Genomic DNA, 16,163 nt, shown 5'->3' with positions numbered 1-16,163 from the left:
CCTGGTATTGCCGGAGTTGCAGAGATGGCTGTGGTGGTCCTTTCACGTAAGTGACGTAGCGGTATGAATCTGTCCTGTCCTCCACTAGTCATGCGTGGTCGACCGGATCTGGAAAAGTTCAAGTGTTGTCCCGTGTGCCTGGTAACGCTTCCCGAGTCTTCTACTGGTGCTTGGTACTACGTGGAAAAAAACTGGCTACGGCCGATGGCGTTGTTGCGTTGGGCTTCCGTCAGTCATGGCATGATTTCGCTTTTCATTTGCTGTACGATTGTGATGGCTTGAAAACCTTTTTATAGCCCAACAAGTGATGTTGCACGTGCATATCACGTTGGTGTGTTTCGGCGCCAGGCTCTCACATAGTTTTTTCCATCTTTCCATCTTTTCACCACATTTCTGCAGTACCTCATTCTTTCCACACTGATCAAACCCAATCCATGCAGAAATGATCATATTTACGATTTTACTGCTTTGCTTTTGTTTTTAGCATATGTATGTGTGAGTATAGCATATGTATGTTCCTGCCGCTTAAACAAGATTTCACACTAGACATGTCACACCGAAATTTGAATCAATCATCGATCAATTATTTATCTCAGTGGTAACTCATCAAATAATCCGTATTTAACTCTTACGAGAAGCAGTAAGTTATAGGGCTTTTGGGCAGTGAATAATACCATCGTATAGTGAGTGATAGTGGATCCAGAATATGGTTTTACGTCGCTTTAAGCGATATTCCAGCAACACACCAGAAATGGGCTTCACACATTGTACCCAAGTGGGGAATCGAACCCGAGTCTTCGGCGTGACGAGCGAACGCTTTAACCACTAGGCTATCCGACCACCCCAGGTTAGTTGTGAACCTAGCAAGAATTCTATGGAGGCTGGCTACTCCACATGTAAAGTGAGTCATGAAATTGTGTCTTAGGCGTTTGCCCTATGGTGGACCCTCGAACATGTTATGGTTAGTACTCCAACCAACCCAAAATTGTTGATTCTGGCACCGCTCATGACCCAAGAACTGAATTAGAACCAAGGTGTATTCATATTTGCATATGAAAAAAGAAGCGTCAAGACCTTGGAAGCAAAACAGAACGAAAACATTCCAATAGTGAGTGAGGTGTGTGTGTGTGGGGGGGGGGGGGGGGGGGGGGGGAGAGAGTTTAGGGTCGTAGTTCAGTCATATCTCGGCTTTGCAGCTTACTGTGCAAACTTAGGAAATCCCAACGTGATGCAGGTCATGGACGTTTTCAAATATCCTGAAACCCACGAGAACGAGTTGGGTGCAGACAAACCAAGAATCATACTTAGGGAGATACTGGGAATCGCAAATCAGCGAACCCCGACACCTTAGCCCACTCTACCCCTCGGACGAAACAGGTGTTATGCTTGCTCACTTATCCGATTGATACAATGATTACAATCTGAATTTGGACTTAACTTTATTGCATCACTAAAATCAGATAATCATTATTCAGAAACCACAGCCTGATAAGCACACAGTCCATTGTACGATTCTGACTACAGCATGAATATGATATCAGGTTTTCGCGAAAAGGTGAACCTGTGTCACCCGTCACAATCTGAATGCATTAGAGTCAAATACCTGCGCGTACAAGACCGAAAGTCACGCTAAACACCGCTACGCCCTGTACACTCGACATGCTGTTTTCTCGCTCACTACTATGACGTCAGTTTATAAATATCTATTCAAACTTTTGCAAAACGTCACGCCGTTATTCAACCATAAGAAAAAATGATTCGACGTCAATACGTCCTGTTTCTCGATAACGTTGTCAAATCCTGAGGAATATGTATGCGTGCATTGTATGTAGTTAGAACATAATGCCCCAGTGACTCACGTAGTTTGTCGATAACCAGTCTGTTTGCGGGGGCCGGAGGAAAAGGTTCGTGGTTGGTATAAACGTCGCTTTAAACAGGGTAAGAAGATGCAGCAATTCACTTTAATTTTTGAACTTGTAACTTTACACGTAATTATAATAAATGCCTCTTTATAGTGCGCAGTACCAATGCCCTACATCGTGCTAATAGCGTAATGGATCAGCGTGCACCTCCCTGTGGATTCTCTGCAACGCAAACTGCCCCCTATAAGATTAGTGACATGTGTGATTTTCACAGGACGATGTGCCAGCAAGCGACAGACATCCGATCATTAGTGAGTGAATGAGTGAAACCCGCAGCCAGTCATAGAGCAGATATATGGGCTTGTAAATAATCGAATGTTTGAAAGTACACACAATTAACCAAGTCACAGAGCCTGACCACACCGATTCCCTTCAGTCGGCTTGTACGTTATGCTTTGGATACCGGAAACCCGCTCTTCCCCAGAATCTCCACGGGGTTATGCGATCGTGAATTCCCTATACAATGTGGCTGGGGCGTATATAGAGAATACTACACTCGTTCTCGTTAGATACCATTTTTACGAAACGAGTGGACTTTCTATGGTATCTGACCGAGCGACGTTAAATATATATTTAAGTGTAAATACATCACAACTTTCGTTCGTTGACCGACCAAACTGAAACCGGTTGCAAAATCTGGTTGCGCATGAATATTGATCTATGCCCAAATATGGGCATTGTTGACATGTCTATGCATACGCATAAACAACATGCCCCTGCAGTTGTGTTTCCAAACAAAACAGCACCGACGCTCAAGATCCTTTTGGAAGAAATTCTTCAACTTATGGTTATTCAAGCGCCATGTTGTTTGTACGAAGGACACCTATATGAAAATTTGAAAAGTCACACTAGCGCCGCGCTTTGAATATCGGACTAACAGTCGGTCACTCGCACTGCCGGTGTCCCGTCTGTACAATCAAAATGGTTCGGTTTCCTTGATCTATCAGCTGAATTTATATCATGTTCGTACCATTTTGGAAGAGGGAAATCAGAGTGTTCGCCAAAGACATTCATGTTAACTGTACCACCCTTATACTGAAGACGTGAAAATCAACAAACTCAAGTCTGCTTGCATGTCAGTGACAGCTTCGAACGATCGAAGGGCAAGGTCACCACCGGAATAAGAAAAGAAAACGGCATTGCCTAAAAGTCGGGCCGGGCCGGGCCAAGACGGGCCAAAGTGTTACTGGCTAATTACTTCATTATCGGCGATCATACCTACATATAATTGATGCAACATACACACATGACATTAATGAACAATCACCAAACAAAAAGGTGCACCATAAATAAGTAATTCGGAGTAAATCGCTTGAAAACCAGAAAGTTGAGCAGTGTGTAAGCGTCGCTGATCTTGGTAACATGTAAAAGAGCAATCGTTAAACGAAATAAGATTTGAAACGTATCAAATACTTCTAGCTATCGTGATACAACGTTCCATCTGTGCGCATAGTGTATATATTTATAGGAATGATCTATATATAAGTAAATACCACTTTATAATGTCACTGATCGTCGTATTTAAAGCAGACACGTTGGTTAAAGTAGACCTCTTCTCCGTATACTCTCAACAGTCACACAAGTGTTCGGTCCGACTTGGCCCGGGCTGTCAAAATCAACTTTCAACTCACAGATGTATCATCAAATGGATTCACATCTTTAGATTAGTATTATATCTACCTAAATACCACTTTATTATGTCACGGTACATCGTATTTAAAGAAAACAAGGTGCTCAAAGTGAAGCCCTTTTCCCTCTACATTCTCAACATAGTCTCTATCAGAAGTGTTTGGCTTGTGTTGGGTCCGACTTAGCCCGGGCGATCAAAATCAACTTTAAACACACAGACGTAACTTCAAATGTGTTTACATCTATAGATTAGTGTTATATCTACCTACATACCACTTTATAATGTCACGGTACATCGTATTTAAAGAAAACAAGGTGCTCAAAGTCAAGCATTTTTACTGTATTTTCTTAAGAAAATCTTTGTCAGAACTGTTAGGCCCGAAAGTCTATTTAGGATTTAAATTGTGATTAAGGAAGTAGAGGGTAGAGAGAGAACAAGATAACAAATCTTAACAAAACCTACCTTCCAAACAAGTGCTAGTTCGTTCGTATCCGTAATCCGTCACAAACTGTGATGAACGCATAGTGTGTTCGATGAAGGAAATAGAGCCCTTCAGATCTTTGTTGACTGAATACACCTTGACCTATGTTCAGTGATATAATTTATAAGATATTGAAGCTACATGGCCGCCAATAGTTTCGAGGAAATGTCCTGGCTACACTTCAAGGTTTCGTGCTCAACAAATATATATGAATGTATATGATGTCTCATCTTGATGAACTTTAATAATGCAATTCGACAAAGAAGATGTACAGATGCCTCGACAGCATTTTTGGCAGTCAACTACAAGTACAGGTAAACATGGCTTTTAATGCTCATGTGTGTCAGGTTGCCCTAACCTCGACGTCACATCTGTACACAAAGCAAGTGCATAGTCTAAACTAGGCTACATTTGCATTTCTTTAGCCGTTTACAGATGCCTCGACAACATTTTTCACACATGAATGACTTCAACCTGGGCTCTCAACTAGTACAGGTAAACATGGCTATTAATGCTCATGTGCGTCAGGTTGCCCCAACCTCGCCGTCGTATCTGTACACAAAACAAGTGCATAGTCTAAACTAGGCTACATATGCATTTCTTCAGCCGTTTCAATCATGCAGTGCGTTGTCACAGCATGCTGCATAGGTCTGTACAGCACAATGTATTTTATTAGTAATTGGTCGATCCTTCATAAATCATATTTTTGCCATTCATTTCACATATGCCTCGGTAGAATTGAGGTAGGGGAAGGACTTCTGGTCAGATAACAAGGTATTCAGATATCCAGAAACTCGTTTATCCGGACAACATTTTAGAAAAAGCAATTGTCCGGATAAGCGAGTTTCGACTGTATAGCGCGTGATACATGACAAAACAGATGTGTTAGGACCTGATTCGCACTTGCTGAAGGGATACAATGGACCCTGATCATAATACATTGGTTGCTTATTATTATTATTATTATAAAACATATTGTATTGTCCAAACAGACAAAGGGATTGGGCACAAGTGCAGCACTTATTACCACCTTCTCCCTATATACAGTTATACATAATATTGCATAATGAAAATTAACAGTTTACAGTTGAAGCATCACATTGTGGAAACATAGGGCGCAATATAAATTTATATACAGTGCTCATATGAAGGATATGTACAATGTGCTGGAAAGTGAAGAAAGTGTGCATCTCATACATATGCTAATATTATACATGTTAGTGTTGTACATAGATTTAACAATATTAATGATTAACAGTTTGGAAACAATAATATGCTAGCTACTGAATCTGTTAGTCGTTTCTATAAATTTGTGTACAGACAGGATATTTTTGTATTCAGGAAAACATCTAAGTTTGGATCACAAAAAAAGAATACTATTTAGAGTTTTTTGTCCTCCAAGATTATCGATAGCTGTCAGTAATGTCTCCCGAATATCATCATATAAGGTACATTGGAAGAAGAAATGGAATGAATTTTCACAAGGAGCTCCGCATTTACAGGAAATAGTATCAGATAATTAACACGAAACAGGTTGGAATTTAGTGTGCTACAATTGTGTCTCAATCTAGTGTGCAATATGTTTGTAGATCTCTCACCGCAGTTATAGTGCATAGGTGGTGATGTAGGCTGCTCAGATGCGACAGCTTTAAAATAAGATATTGACGGACTATCCCTGATTCCTGATGATAGATTATTCCATTGGCCTAATGTATCTATAATATAAGACCTTTTAAACGTAGATGTCCGTGCAAATGGAACTACAACATCCTGGCGGTTTCTGAGATTATAACTGACCTTCTGTAACACAGCTGGTGTTATAAGATCAGTTATATATGAAGGACATGGCTTATTTATTATTTTATACATAGTTACAAGATTGTTGACGTTTCTTCTATACGCTTAGATATATGTATCCACGTCACACACACCTAGAACAAGTACACTTATTTGAATATACTAATATTACATGAATGTTACTGAGCAGTCAGTTAGAGTTTATATCTTTGCGCTTAATCAGCAACATTAAGCCTTTCACGTATATTACAACTTTGTAAGTTAACTTTCCTTTCCAGAAATACGATAGCATGGTGACAGAGATAAACTTCTACCCCAAGAGATGTATCATTGACTAAAATCTGCTTTGTTAATTTGATTTCAAGTGATAGCCTTCACCTGGAAGGAATTTATATTTGTATTATTTCAATTTTTCTTTTCATATATATCCCTCTGAATTTTGGGGTTTGAAATAGCATGTCGCAGAAATAACTTCTGTTGGACCCTTAGACTTACAAGAATACTCTTATCATTGGCCGAAACATGCCCCATTTGTGCTTCTTGCTTTGTCAGACCAAACCCATACTGTTGAATTTCTCAAAAGCTTTAAAAGGGTTAAAGCTATTTTTGGAAGTATAAATGGGTTGATTGGTGACTACCACAGAAGTAGCAAATGGAGTTATGTCCGATGAAATTCTCTGTTTTGACTTGTGCTAATCGTTTCCGTGTTTTTCGGGTTTAACAACTAACTTGCCTATGCGTGTGTTTGTTCCACCGGTGGTGCAGGATACGCTCACCTCTATGCAAACACCTGTTATCCTCACTGTTTGATAGTAGTTTATACACGTAAGTATGTATAAGTTGTATGTCATCTTTATATATCACTTGTGTTATCCCTCTTTTTGGGGTGTACTACAAACATAAATCAAAGTTTCTTTTGAGCTATCATGAATATCATAAAATACTTAGCAAGTCTATGCTTATCATTCCCTCTACTCCTACCAAAGGCTCTAATTGTGGCTAATTGTTACATCTTCTTCACGAATACTGTAAATCATGAAACGTGTAACCAAATTAATGCGAGTTTAAACCGCTGGCTGGACTAACATCCAGTTTCTGAAATGAACATATTTTACAAAAATAAAAACAATTGTTTGATTATATTGATAAAATATATAACTGCAGTAATCTAGTCTTGCCAAATATGATTGACATGCACCGGCTGTATTGGATATATTTGTTTCAGGAACTGTATGACAGGCCTAAAATGCGTCACGAAAGTAATGCGATTAACTTTGCTTTTGACCTGTAAAAGCTAACCAGCAAACGAAAACACGGCGCCGTTGTTTACAATGAACGCATGTCTAAACAAACATCCTTTTTTATATACTTAAGTAGAAGTATCACGATGGACAGTGCATACAACTGTTTGGCAAACAATATCAAGCAATATTTTAGATTCAGAATCAACATACCATGACATAACAGAAACATATATATTAAATTGTATATATTCACATTTGCCGCTATTCACGATAAATTTATTTTACCGTCACTGTTTAAAACTACTCTGAACTACTTGTATGTATAGATCATCTTATTTGTAAACAGTAGGCGGACGTATTATATATCTAACAGTTACAAAAGTCTGCTGAAATCTTCTATTTCTTTATTATGTAAAACACTCCAAATATAGTTGTCATAATGAACATAGTTTTAAAGTATATTTGTCACATGCAATAATACTGTCCGGTATTATTAGTAATATTTTCAATATCAACCACATATTGTGCGAATCCAGTAAAAAGGAACTGAGTAAAGCAGTGGTAAAATCTATCCATATATACAAAATTGTATATTTTTGGATATACCATATATACAAAATTGTATATTTTTGGATATACCATATATACAAAATTGTATATTTTTGGATATACCAAATTGTATATTTTGTATATATTGGAATTTTCCCTTGTGATACTTTCACTGGCCACTGACAAAGATTAGCAGTATTAGAATAAGAAACTAAATTAAATCCAGTATGACGTGATGATGTGTACGCATACAGAAAACTAAGAGAGCCCAACTTACTTCAGTTTCTGTACCGTACTAGCGCTTACCTCCTTTTGCATCCTGCGTATCATTCAACCTGTCGGATCGACTTGTCCCGGGTGGTTAATAATCTTAAACATCACGACTGTAAAACAAAGTTGCTTACTTACTTACTTACTTACTTTGGAGATTTAACGTGCGCTTTCCGACTGATGCGTATTTCGCACACGGGCCCGGCCAGGCCATTTAATGTGTTTCCGAAAGGCGCGAAAGTGGTGTGTGCAACCGAAAAGGGGGCTTTAGGGGTTGCTTATATAAAAAAAAGTTGCTAGATATATAGAGATTTTATGGCGTCTTTTAACCATCACGACAATAATACTGAGTGGTCCAAGTCAGGTTCAGGAGAAGTGTGTTTTCACAGAACGAGCTGCTCGGAGATGCAGCACGTATTCTCGCGGTATGGCAGATTACAACTGTCTCAGATAATCAGGCCCTAAAACTAATCACACGAACTCAACATGGCACCCCCTCCACCTCACTCCAGGCCTTAACGGGAGAAATGCCACTTAAACTGCGTAGGGAACAACTTACCCTAAACTTCTGGTCCGCGTCCCAATCAAACCCTCTAATCCAAAACTTAATAAAAAACAATATTAGCCCTAGAAACCAAGCCCTAGCCCGGAAACATCCACTACTTACTCCAATTTCCCAAAGAATAACCAATTACCTAAATGAACACAAAATAAATAATCTTAAACAAAACAATAAATCATCCAATATCTTCACTCCAAAACTTAAAATACCAAAAAATAGACACAACACTAACCGATACACTAAATAAACAGACCGGTCCTAACATCGCTAAAACCACCACACTAGCATACATACATGAAAATTGGCCAAATTGGTGTCACATATACACAGACGGATCCTCAGATCCGATCTCAAAACACACAGGTTTTATGAGTCCACATCGCACAACCAACCAAAAACACACAATCTTACCGACTCCCAAACAACCAATCCATATTCACGGCCGAACTAATGGGCATGGCCTCAGCACTACACAATCAGCAATCTAAAAAACACCAAAAAATCCTCATCCTAACCGACTCCCTCAGTGGACTACAAGCCCTCAAAAATAAAAACACTAAAAACCGCCCCAAACTAATAAATCAAATGCTCAATAGCTCAAACAACTTAACTAAGGCAGGAAAACAAATAGAGTTCATTTGGATCCCCGCCCACGTAGGAATCTTTGGAAATGAAAAGGCAGATAAAGCAGCAAAATTATCGCCTAAACTCCCAGAAATAAGCTTAAACTTACCCAGCTCAAAATCAGAAATCAAAAGTGTCACTAAACAAAAAATCAACTGATCAGAACTATCAGAACTGTTCACTTTTGGTGATTCGGTAGTGCGGTCGTGTACGTTCATTCATGAACAACACCTCCCGAAACAGCGCCACAAAATACGCTTCAAAGGGGACACTGATGGCACAACCGGATCATCCCAAGTACGTTTAAATATCTGTCCAGATAGTTTAAACATACTTCATTTCACCACGATTATCCCTTTACGTTAAATCAAATTGAAAGTTGCGAAAGTGGTCGGGTGCGTCACGCTCATGGGGCCCTCGCTCTATTGATCGGTAGTCGTATACTACATTGTAAATTGATATAGCTTAATTATATAATGTCTTTAGAAGCTCTATCCATAACTTATATATAATGCAAACCGAATTTGATACGTGTGACTATTTTGTATGGTTGCCAAATGAATGACGTCTTGCGATTTTTTATGAATGAAAAAAGTAGTCCCGGTGTGACAGAGGTCACGGTTATCAGTTAAAAAACGAATAAAACAAGGTCAACCTTGTACGACACACGTGTGACGTACGGATTTAGTATCTCACCACCTGAATTTTCACCACGTGGGTAATAAATACTGATACGTGTGAATATATGCAGGGATCGTTATTCTCAGATTCAGGTATCAATATTCTATACATTTCACTTCATTTTGAATTTACTCATTGTGGTTCAAGACTACCAATGTAGTAATCTTAATACACTCTATGCACTGTGATTAGAAGCGTCAGTTCAGTTTTGTATTGATATACAGTTGTATACTAGTATACGTAAGTAGATGCTTCAGCTATTTATCTTGTAACAAGGCCTACCTAACCTGTAGTTTCAAAGCATATAAAGCTTTTGGACAATTACGTGAATCGTCGTGTAGTTATACACAGGTGAATCAACCTTCTTTGCTGTCGAAGGAAATTGTCTGTTTGGTGCGTTACTCTCTAGTCCCCTTATTCTTAACAAAACACAAATTCATAGCTTTTCGGCTTATCTGATTTGTGCATGAATACTATGTCCTTGGCAAAAAAGGCAGGTAGATGACAAATCCACGATGAATGAAGATTAAACTGTTATCCGTATTGTTAGATCAGTATAAACACATTATCAGTAATGTTTGAAAATTGAATATCCGCTGTATATCGTTTCTGTGACATGTTATCCAGGGTGCCGTTGTACAAAGCGATCTTAGCGCTAAGGTGATCGTAACTCCCATACGTTAACGTAGCGCTAAGGTTGTTTTGTACAACGGCACCCAGAACAATAATCATTATACACAAGACAAATAAGCGACAATGTTACCTCCATTGGATTACAGTTAGTCCCTACAAATATGTTTCTTATGTATTAAGCACCAGCTATTTTTGTAATATTCTCGAAATACGCATGCTCAACAAGAAATTTTAAGATTTCAGCGATCTTATTAATTTATTGAAGATATAGTTTTATTACAGAACATGGAGTCACGAATTGATCAATCGTTGAATTGTATAAACAACAAACTTGCCAAGTCACACCGGTGTAGCTTGATGTCATGTCATGAGCACAAGGATAAAAATAAATTTCATACTTCTTTCCTTTTACAGCGATACATCTGGAATTGTTCATGTAAATGACCTGACTTAATCTCATAATAATTCTTAAGGAGAAACATAAAATGACAAAAAAACTTTGAATTGGAAAATTTTATAAACAAAAGACCGAGCGAGTGGGTCGGGTTTAAAGCCGTTCAGTAACAGAATTCCAAGATACCACGGCGTGTCAGCTTAATGCTAGAGGAAAGCAGGAAACTGGGTCTTAGACGTTTACCACTTTGGTGAAACCCATGAACACGGGTACGGTGCTATCAAACCTTAAAACATAATCGGGGCGAATCGGGATTCGAACCCACAATCACAGGTTTCTGGGGTGTCCAAGGGACCCAACTCTGCACCACCAGTGATTAAGAAACAAAACAAAAATACATACCTATGGGTGTTTGAGTTTGGTTTTGAATTCACACATCCTACTAATTGACAAATGCTTTGATTTATAATGGCCGGGTGTGTTTTGTGACAGTTTCTCTAAACGACAACCTCAGACAATTTTTAGTTAGATAAACAAATAGTTGGGACCCTTCATAAATAACAGCTTGGGAATCACTTTATGTTTTTGATTTGACAGATTGACGAAATCGTCGCTTTTTTCTGCTTGGATACCTTCAGTCATGGGTAGGTGTAATATTTGTTTTTCATTTTTAGCATGTTTAAAGAAATGAGGAAATATCAATAACCATTATCACATCAGAAAGGCATGAAGTGAATATTCTATATATTGTGTGAACAGTATAGGTACACGTATAAACATGTTATTGCTATTTAGATCACATAACGTAAGAAACTCCTAAAGTCTATACTTATAGTTGTGATATTGCATAGATAAGTTAGAAGGTTGATCAAATATGTTCATGTATGCGTTTACACTTTCATTAGTTTCTGGACCCGTGAAGGTTCCGGGGTAGAATAGGTCTTCAGCAACCCATACTTGCCGTAAAAGGCGACTATGATTGTCGTAAAAGGCGACTAACGGGATCGGGTGGTCAGGCTCGCTCACTTGGTTGATACATGTCATATATCCCAATTGCGTGGAGGGGGCACGGGTGGCCCAGTCGTCTAAGGCGCCGCGATACGCTATGCAGAGTTGCGTCCCTTGGGCACGCCAGAAACCTATGATTGTGGGTTCGAATCCCGGTTCGCCCCTTTTATGTTTCTTGGTTTGTCAGCACCATACCAGTGCTCGTGGGTTTCACCGAAGTGGTAAACGTCTGAGACCTGCATCACTTCCGGCTTTCCTCCCACATTAAGCTGACACGCCGGGATATAACTGGAATACTGTTAAAAGCGGCGTTAAACCCAACTCACCCACTCACTCAATTGCGTGGATCGATCCTCATGATGTCGATCACTGGATTGTTTGGTCCAGACTCGATTATTTTACAGACCGCCGTCATATAGCTGGAATATTACTGACTGCAGCGTTAAACAACAAGCAAACAATAAACAAACAAAAACACATCAGTTTCTTATTGGTATATTTGGGACGGAAATGATTACTATAAATGACTTCCTGGTGTGTTTAAAGATGAGGAATGGACATGCAGGACATGCACACTCATCAACAGTGGCGACCGGCAGAACTGCATGGCATGTTACAGGGCAAAGCCACGACGGGAACCTGGACTACCAAATGTAACTTATCCAGAGCCAATGAGTTATTATCAAACACAACAGCATAAAGGTACTTCTCTTGTTTTTTCTCTTTTAATTTTCCTATACCACCGTAAAAACTGTACACTGTTTACGCCGCATTTAGCAGTCTTAAGCCATGTCACAACGGAGGCACCAAGAATGGGTTTCACACATAGCACTCATCTGGGGAATCGAACCTTGGTCTTCGGCGTGATGAGCAATTGTATTACGCACGGGACCAGCCCAAATTCAAAATGCTTACAATGACAGTGTTTTCATAGCTGGTATCCCAATTATGTCTGAACGTGCCATATACTATCAAATTCTCATACGTTATCATCACTAATCGTTTTGTTATTCTCAATTTCTTCTCAATTACAGGCGCATCGTATGGGTGTTCCACAGACCTCTGCCCGACCAATGAAAGGAGAATAGTTTTCCTTGGTAGAACAGGGTCAGGGAAGAGTGCCACCTGCAATAACATTTTGGGGGACATAGTATTCGAATCAAGTGCCTGTGGGTCATCTGTAACCAAATCGTGCAAGAGAGGGAGAGGGAGCAGATTTAACAGGGACATTCAAATAACCGACAGCCCTGGCTTGTTTGACACAGGTATGACAAATGCTGAAACCACGAAGGAAGTAGTGAAATGTATCGGCATGACAGCCCCTGGTCCCCATGCCTTTGTCCTCGTTGTCAGGATTGACCGTTTTACAAAGGAAGAGCATGATACCGTTGAACATTTCAGGCAGGTCTTCGGGTGTGACATGTTGAACTACCTCATTGTTCTGTTCACAAGAAAAGATGATCTACAACATGAAAAAATATCTCTACAAGAGTACTTGAAGAAAGTACCTCAGGAACTGCAAGTTCTACTCAAGTCCTGCAACAACAGATGTATTGCCTTCAATAACAGAGGCAGTGATGAGGAGAAGAACAAGGATGTCCAGGACTTCCTCACACTGGTGGACCGGATGCTCCTTGACAACGGGGGCAAGTGCTACACCAGTGAAATGTATGTTGAGGCTGAGAAGAACATGAAGATGAGGGAAGAACAGTTGAGACAGAAACATGATCAGAAACTCCAGGAAGAGAGAAATGCAATCAGGCGAGATTTCGAGCTGAAACTTCTGATGAAACAGGATGAAGACTTGAATATGAGGAAACAATTGGAGGAGAGAATAGAAGCACTGGAAAGAGAGAAAACCGAAAAAGCTGAAAGTAAAGCTGAAAGTGTGATGGCGGCGCTTTCAAAGGAAATCGAAGAACTGAAACTAGCTGTGAATGAAGCGAAGGAAGAAAAGAAGGAATCAGATAAACAGTTGGAGTTGGAGAGCAGGAGGAAGGAGCAAGAAGCCATTAAAAGACATGAGGCCGAAAAGCCGGACTTTCGAGAGGAGACGCGAAAAGAATTAAATGACGATAATTCCGATATCATGACCAAGCTGGAAACTGCTCTACCTGTGATCATCAACAGTATACTTCCGCCTATCATACCGGCTGCTGTGAATTATATTAAAGGATTCTTTCCTAAATAAAACTCGTGTCGGGATGTTGTTTGGAGAAAGAATGCAATGAGGTCTGAACACGAACAACTCAGACAACATAAACAGCATGTGGTCGTAGTAGAGGGACTAGCATCCGCCCTTTGTAACTGTTGAGACAGAAGAAAAACAACTCGCTTTATTCATTGTAAATAATTTTGATACAATAACACCTTTGTAATTAGGTAGCAAAATTTAGTTGTGTAGATCACTGGGTGTAATTACAGGGAAAACGTGGGGTTTTGTGAAGCATATTGCTTTCCCATGCTGATTGTGCTCAGCAAACGACTTTCCACAACGCTCGTTGGAATACACAGCGTAGTTGTGGCGCCACTGCTAGGTCGGTACTATATTTCATCGTCACAAGAACACTTTCAAACTTATCGTAGACTATGGCTTCAATTGATTTAATTATGGTTTCACTTCTCACATATGTATTAGTTTATCACTGTTTGTTTGTTGCTTTACGCCAAATCCAGCACTATTCCAGCAGCAGTCAGGAATATTGCCACAAACCATTGGTTGATATTCGGCGCAACATCCTTGTATGTTATTAGGAAGAGAATAATTTCCTCCAGAAATGTCTCTAGTGTCAGAGAGAAAAACTTTCTGTCATGTATGATGTCCTAAAAAAACGAAATAAAAAGAAATAAAAAAAGAAATATTTGCAGAATACTTTGGGACACTACACTGCACAGCGAATCATGGATCTTTAGACACCTGGGCCAGGCGTGCCGGGCAGCTTGTAGGTTTCCTAGCAGGCATCGAGCAATTGTAGGTAGACGTTTTTACGGTGGAATGAATTGAAACACCATTCAAACATGAATTTGGAAATTACACAATTCTGATTGGTCAGTCAGACGTATCAAGTCACAATGACCAACTCTGATTGAAAAGGCCGATTTTACGACCGCATCATCGCGGACTCTGAAATAGAATAGGTCTTAAGCAAACCATGCTTGCCAAAAAGGTGACTATGCTTGTCGTAAGAGGCGACTAATGGAATGTGGGTGGTCAGGCTCGCTGACTTGGTTGATGCATTTCATAGATCCAAATTGCGTGGATCGATGCTCATGATATTAATCACTGGATTGTCTGGTCCAGGCTCGATTATTTACATACCGCTGTCCTATAGCTGGAATATTGCTGAGTGCGGCGTTAAACAACAAACCAACCAATTTGAAATGTTAATAAAAAGGTACGTCTTTATCCATCACTGTGGGCATTTTATAAGTAATAATGAGTAAACATACCCGAATGCAGTTTAATTATAAAATGCAGATTCCCTTTTACTACAAGGTACACATGGCAATATATTTTGTCTTGATAACACGATACAAATCGACATGGAGGATTTATTTTTAGGGACAAAAGCGAGTATGACTGATATCATATATTCTGCGTCCCAATGAGCGGTGTGACGTCATAATAGTGACGTGCGGTGTGGACTTCACGTTGCCTCACGCAGTTGCTGTGCTGCACGCAGCTAATGCCAGTTTAATATGCATCAACAATATAATGGTGAGGTGAAATGGGGTTTAACGTCGCGTCCAAGATTATTGCACTTATATAGCGACGTGCATGTACGTGTATGTGTGTGTGTGGCTGCTTGTACTAGTCCGGACTGATGCCGATTTATAGTGCTACACAGCACCAACCATCGTACCTGCTTTATTTCAGCAAGGAGTTCGTGATTACATTTGTTATGTTAGAATGGAGATAAACCTCCCGTGTTTTCAATGTAGCGCTAGCTTACCTGTATATTTATCCTCCCTAAGCCAGTGTTCGAATTACCTGCCTGCCCGACCATCCGAGACGGGTTGATTTCAACTCGGGCTGCCAGATTTTCAAATCCCCCTGCCCGACGGTCGGGTTATATTTCATATGTGACAATATTCTAAATATTTCCCGATGATAATCATTAATTCACATGTAAAGATGAATGATAAAATGTAACCAAAAAGAAACCCCGTTAGCTTATCCTGAGAAACATATGATTATAGTGGGCAGGCAGGTTTTGGTCAGGGCTGGCAAGTATTTCAGCTAGCCAGTCCTGTGGTCTGGCTGAAATTTTTGGGAGTTTCATACCCTGCCTAAGCGTAACATTTGAAATCTCAGGCCGCGCGTTCGCTTCTAGCTTGAAAACACGGTTTATCTCCTAATTGAACAGG

The 16,163-nt window shown here is 39.8% G+C and overlaps 1 protein-coding gene across 1 annotated transcript; it reads left to right on the top strand.

Moving 5' to 3' along the window:
* The first annotated feature begins 1,806 nt into the window (after nucleotides 1–1,806).
* On the top strand, nucleotides 1,807–14,923 carry LOC124135793 (GTPase IMAP family member 4-like). Its single transcript, XM_046501344.2, has 4 exons — nucleotides 1,807–1,938; nucleotides 11,385–11,431; nucleotides 12,342–12,497; nucleotides 12,830–14,923. Exons 2-4 carry the CDS (start codon nucleotides 11,428–11,430, stop codon nucleotides 13,984–13,986), a joined length of 1,317 nt encoding a protein of 438 aa, XP_046357300.2. The 5' UTR covers nucleotides 1,807–1,938; nucleotides 11,385–11,427; the 3' UTR covers nucleotides 13,987–14,923.
* The last annotated feature ends 1,240 nt before the right edge of the window (nucleotides 14,924–16,163 follow it).

The sequence above is a fragment of the Haliotis rufescens genome, unplaced genomic scaffold (genome assembly GCF_023055435.1).
Source record: "Haliotis rufescens isolate VD_foot unplaced genomic scaffold, xgHalRufe1.0.p SCAF_16, whole genome shotgun sequence".
In the NCBI taxonomy this organism is placed as follows: Eukaryota; Metazoa; Mollusca; class Gastropoda; order Lepetellida; family Haliotidae; genus Haliotis; species Haliotis rufescens.
Note: the sequence above shows the minus strand (reverse complement) of the source record. Positions and strands in the feature narration are given on the sequence as shown.

What these genes read in the sequence shown, in the direction of transcription:
- LOC124135793 (XM_046501344.2), top strand. An exon ending in TCAAACACAACAGCATAAAG is followed by an intron (nt 12,498 to 12,829) that starts GTACTTCTCTTG and finishes TCTCAATTACAG; the next exon opens with GCGCATCGTATGGGTGTTCC.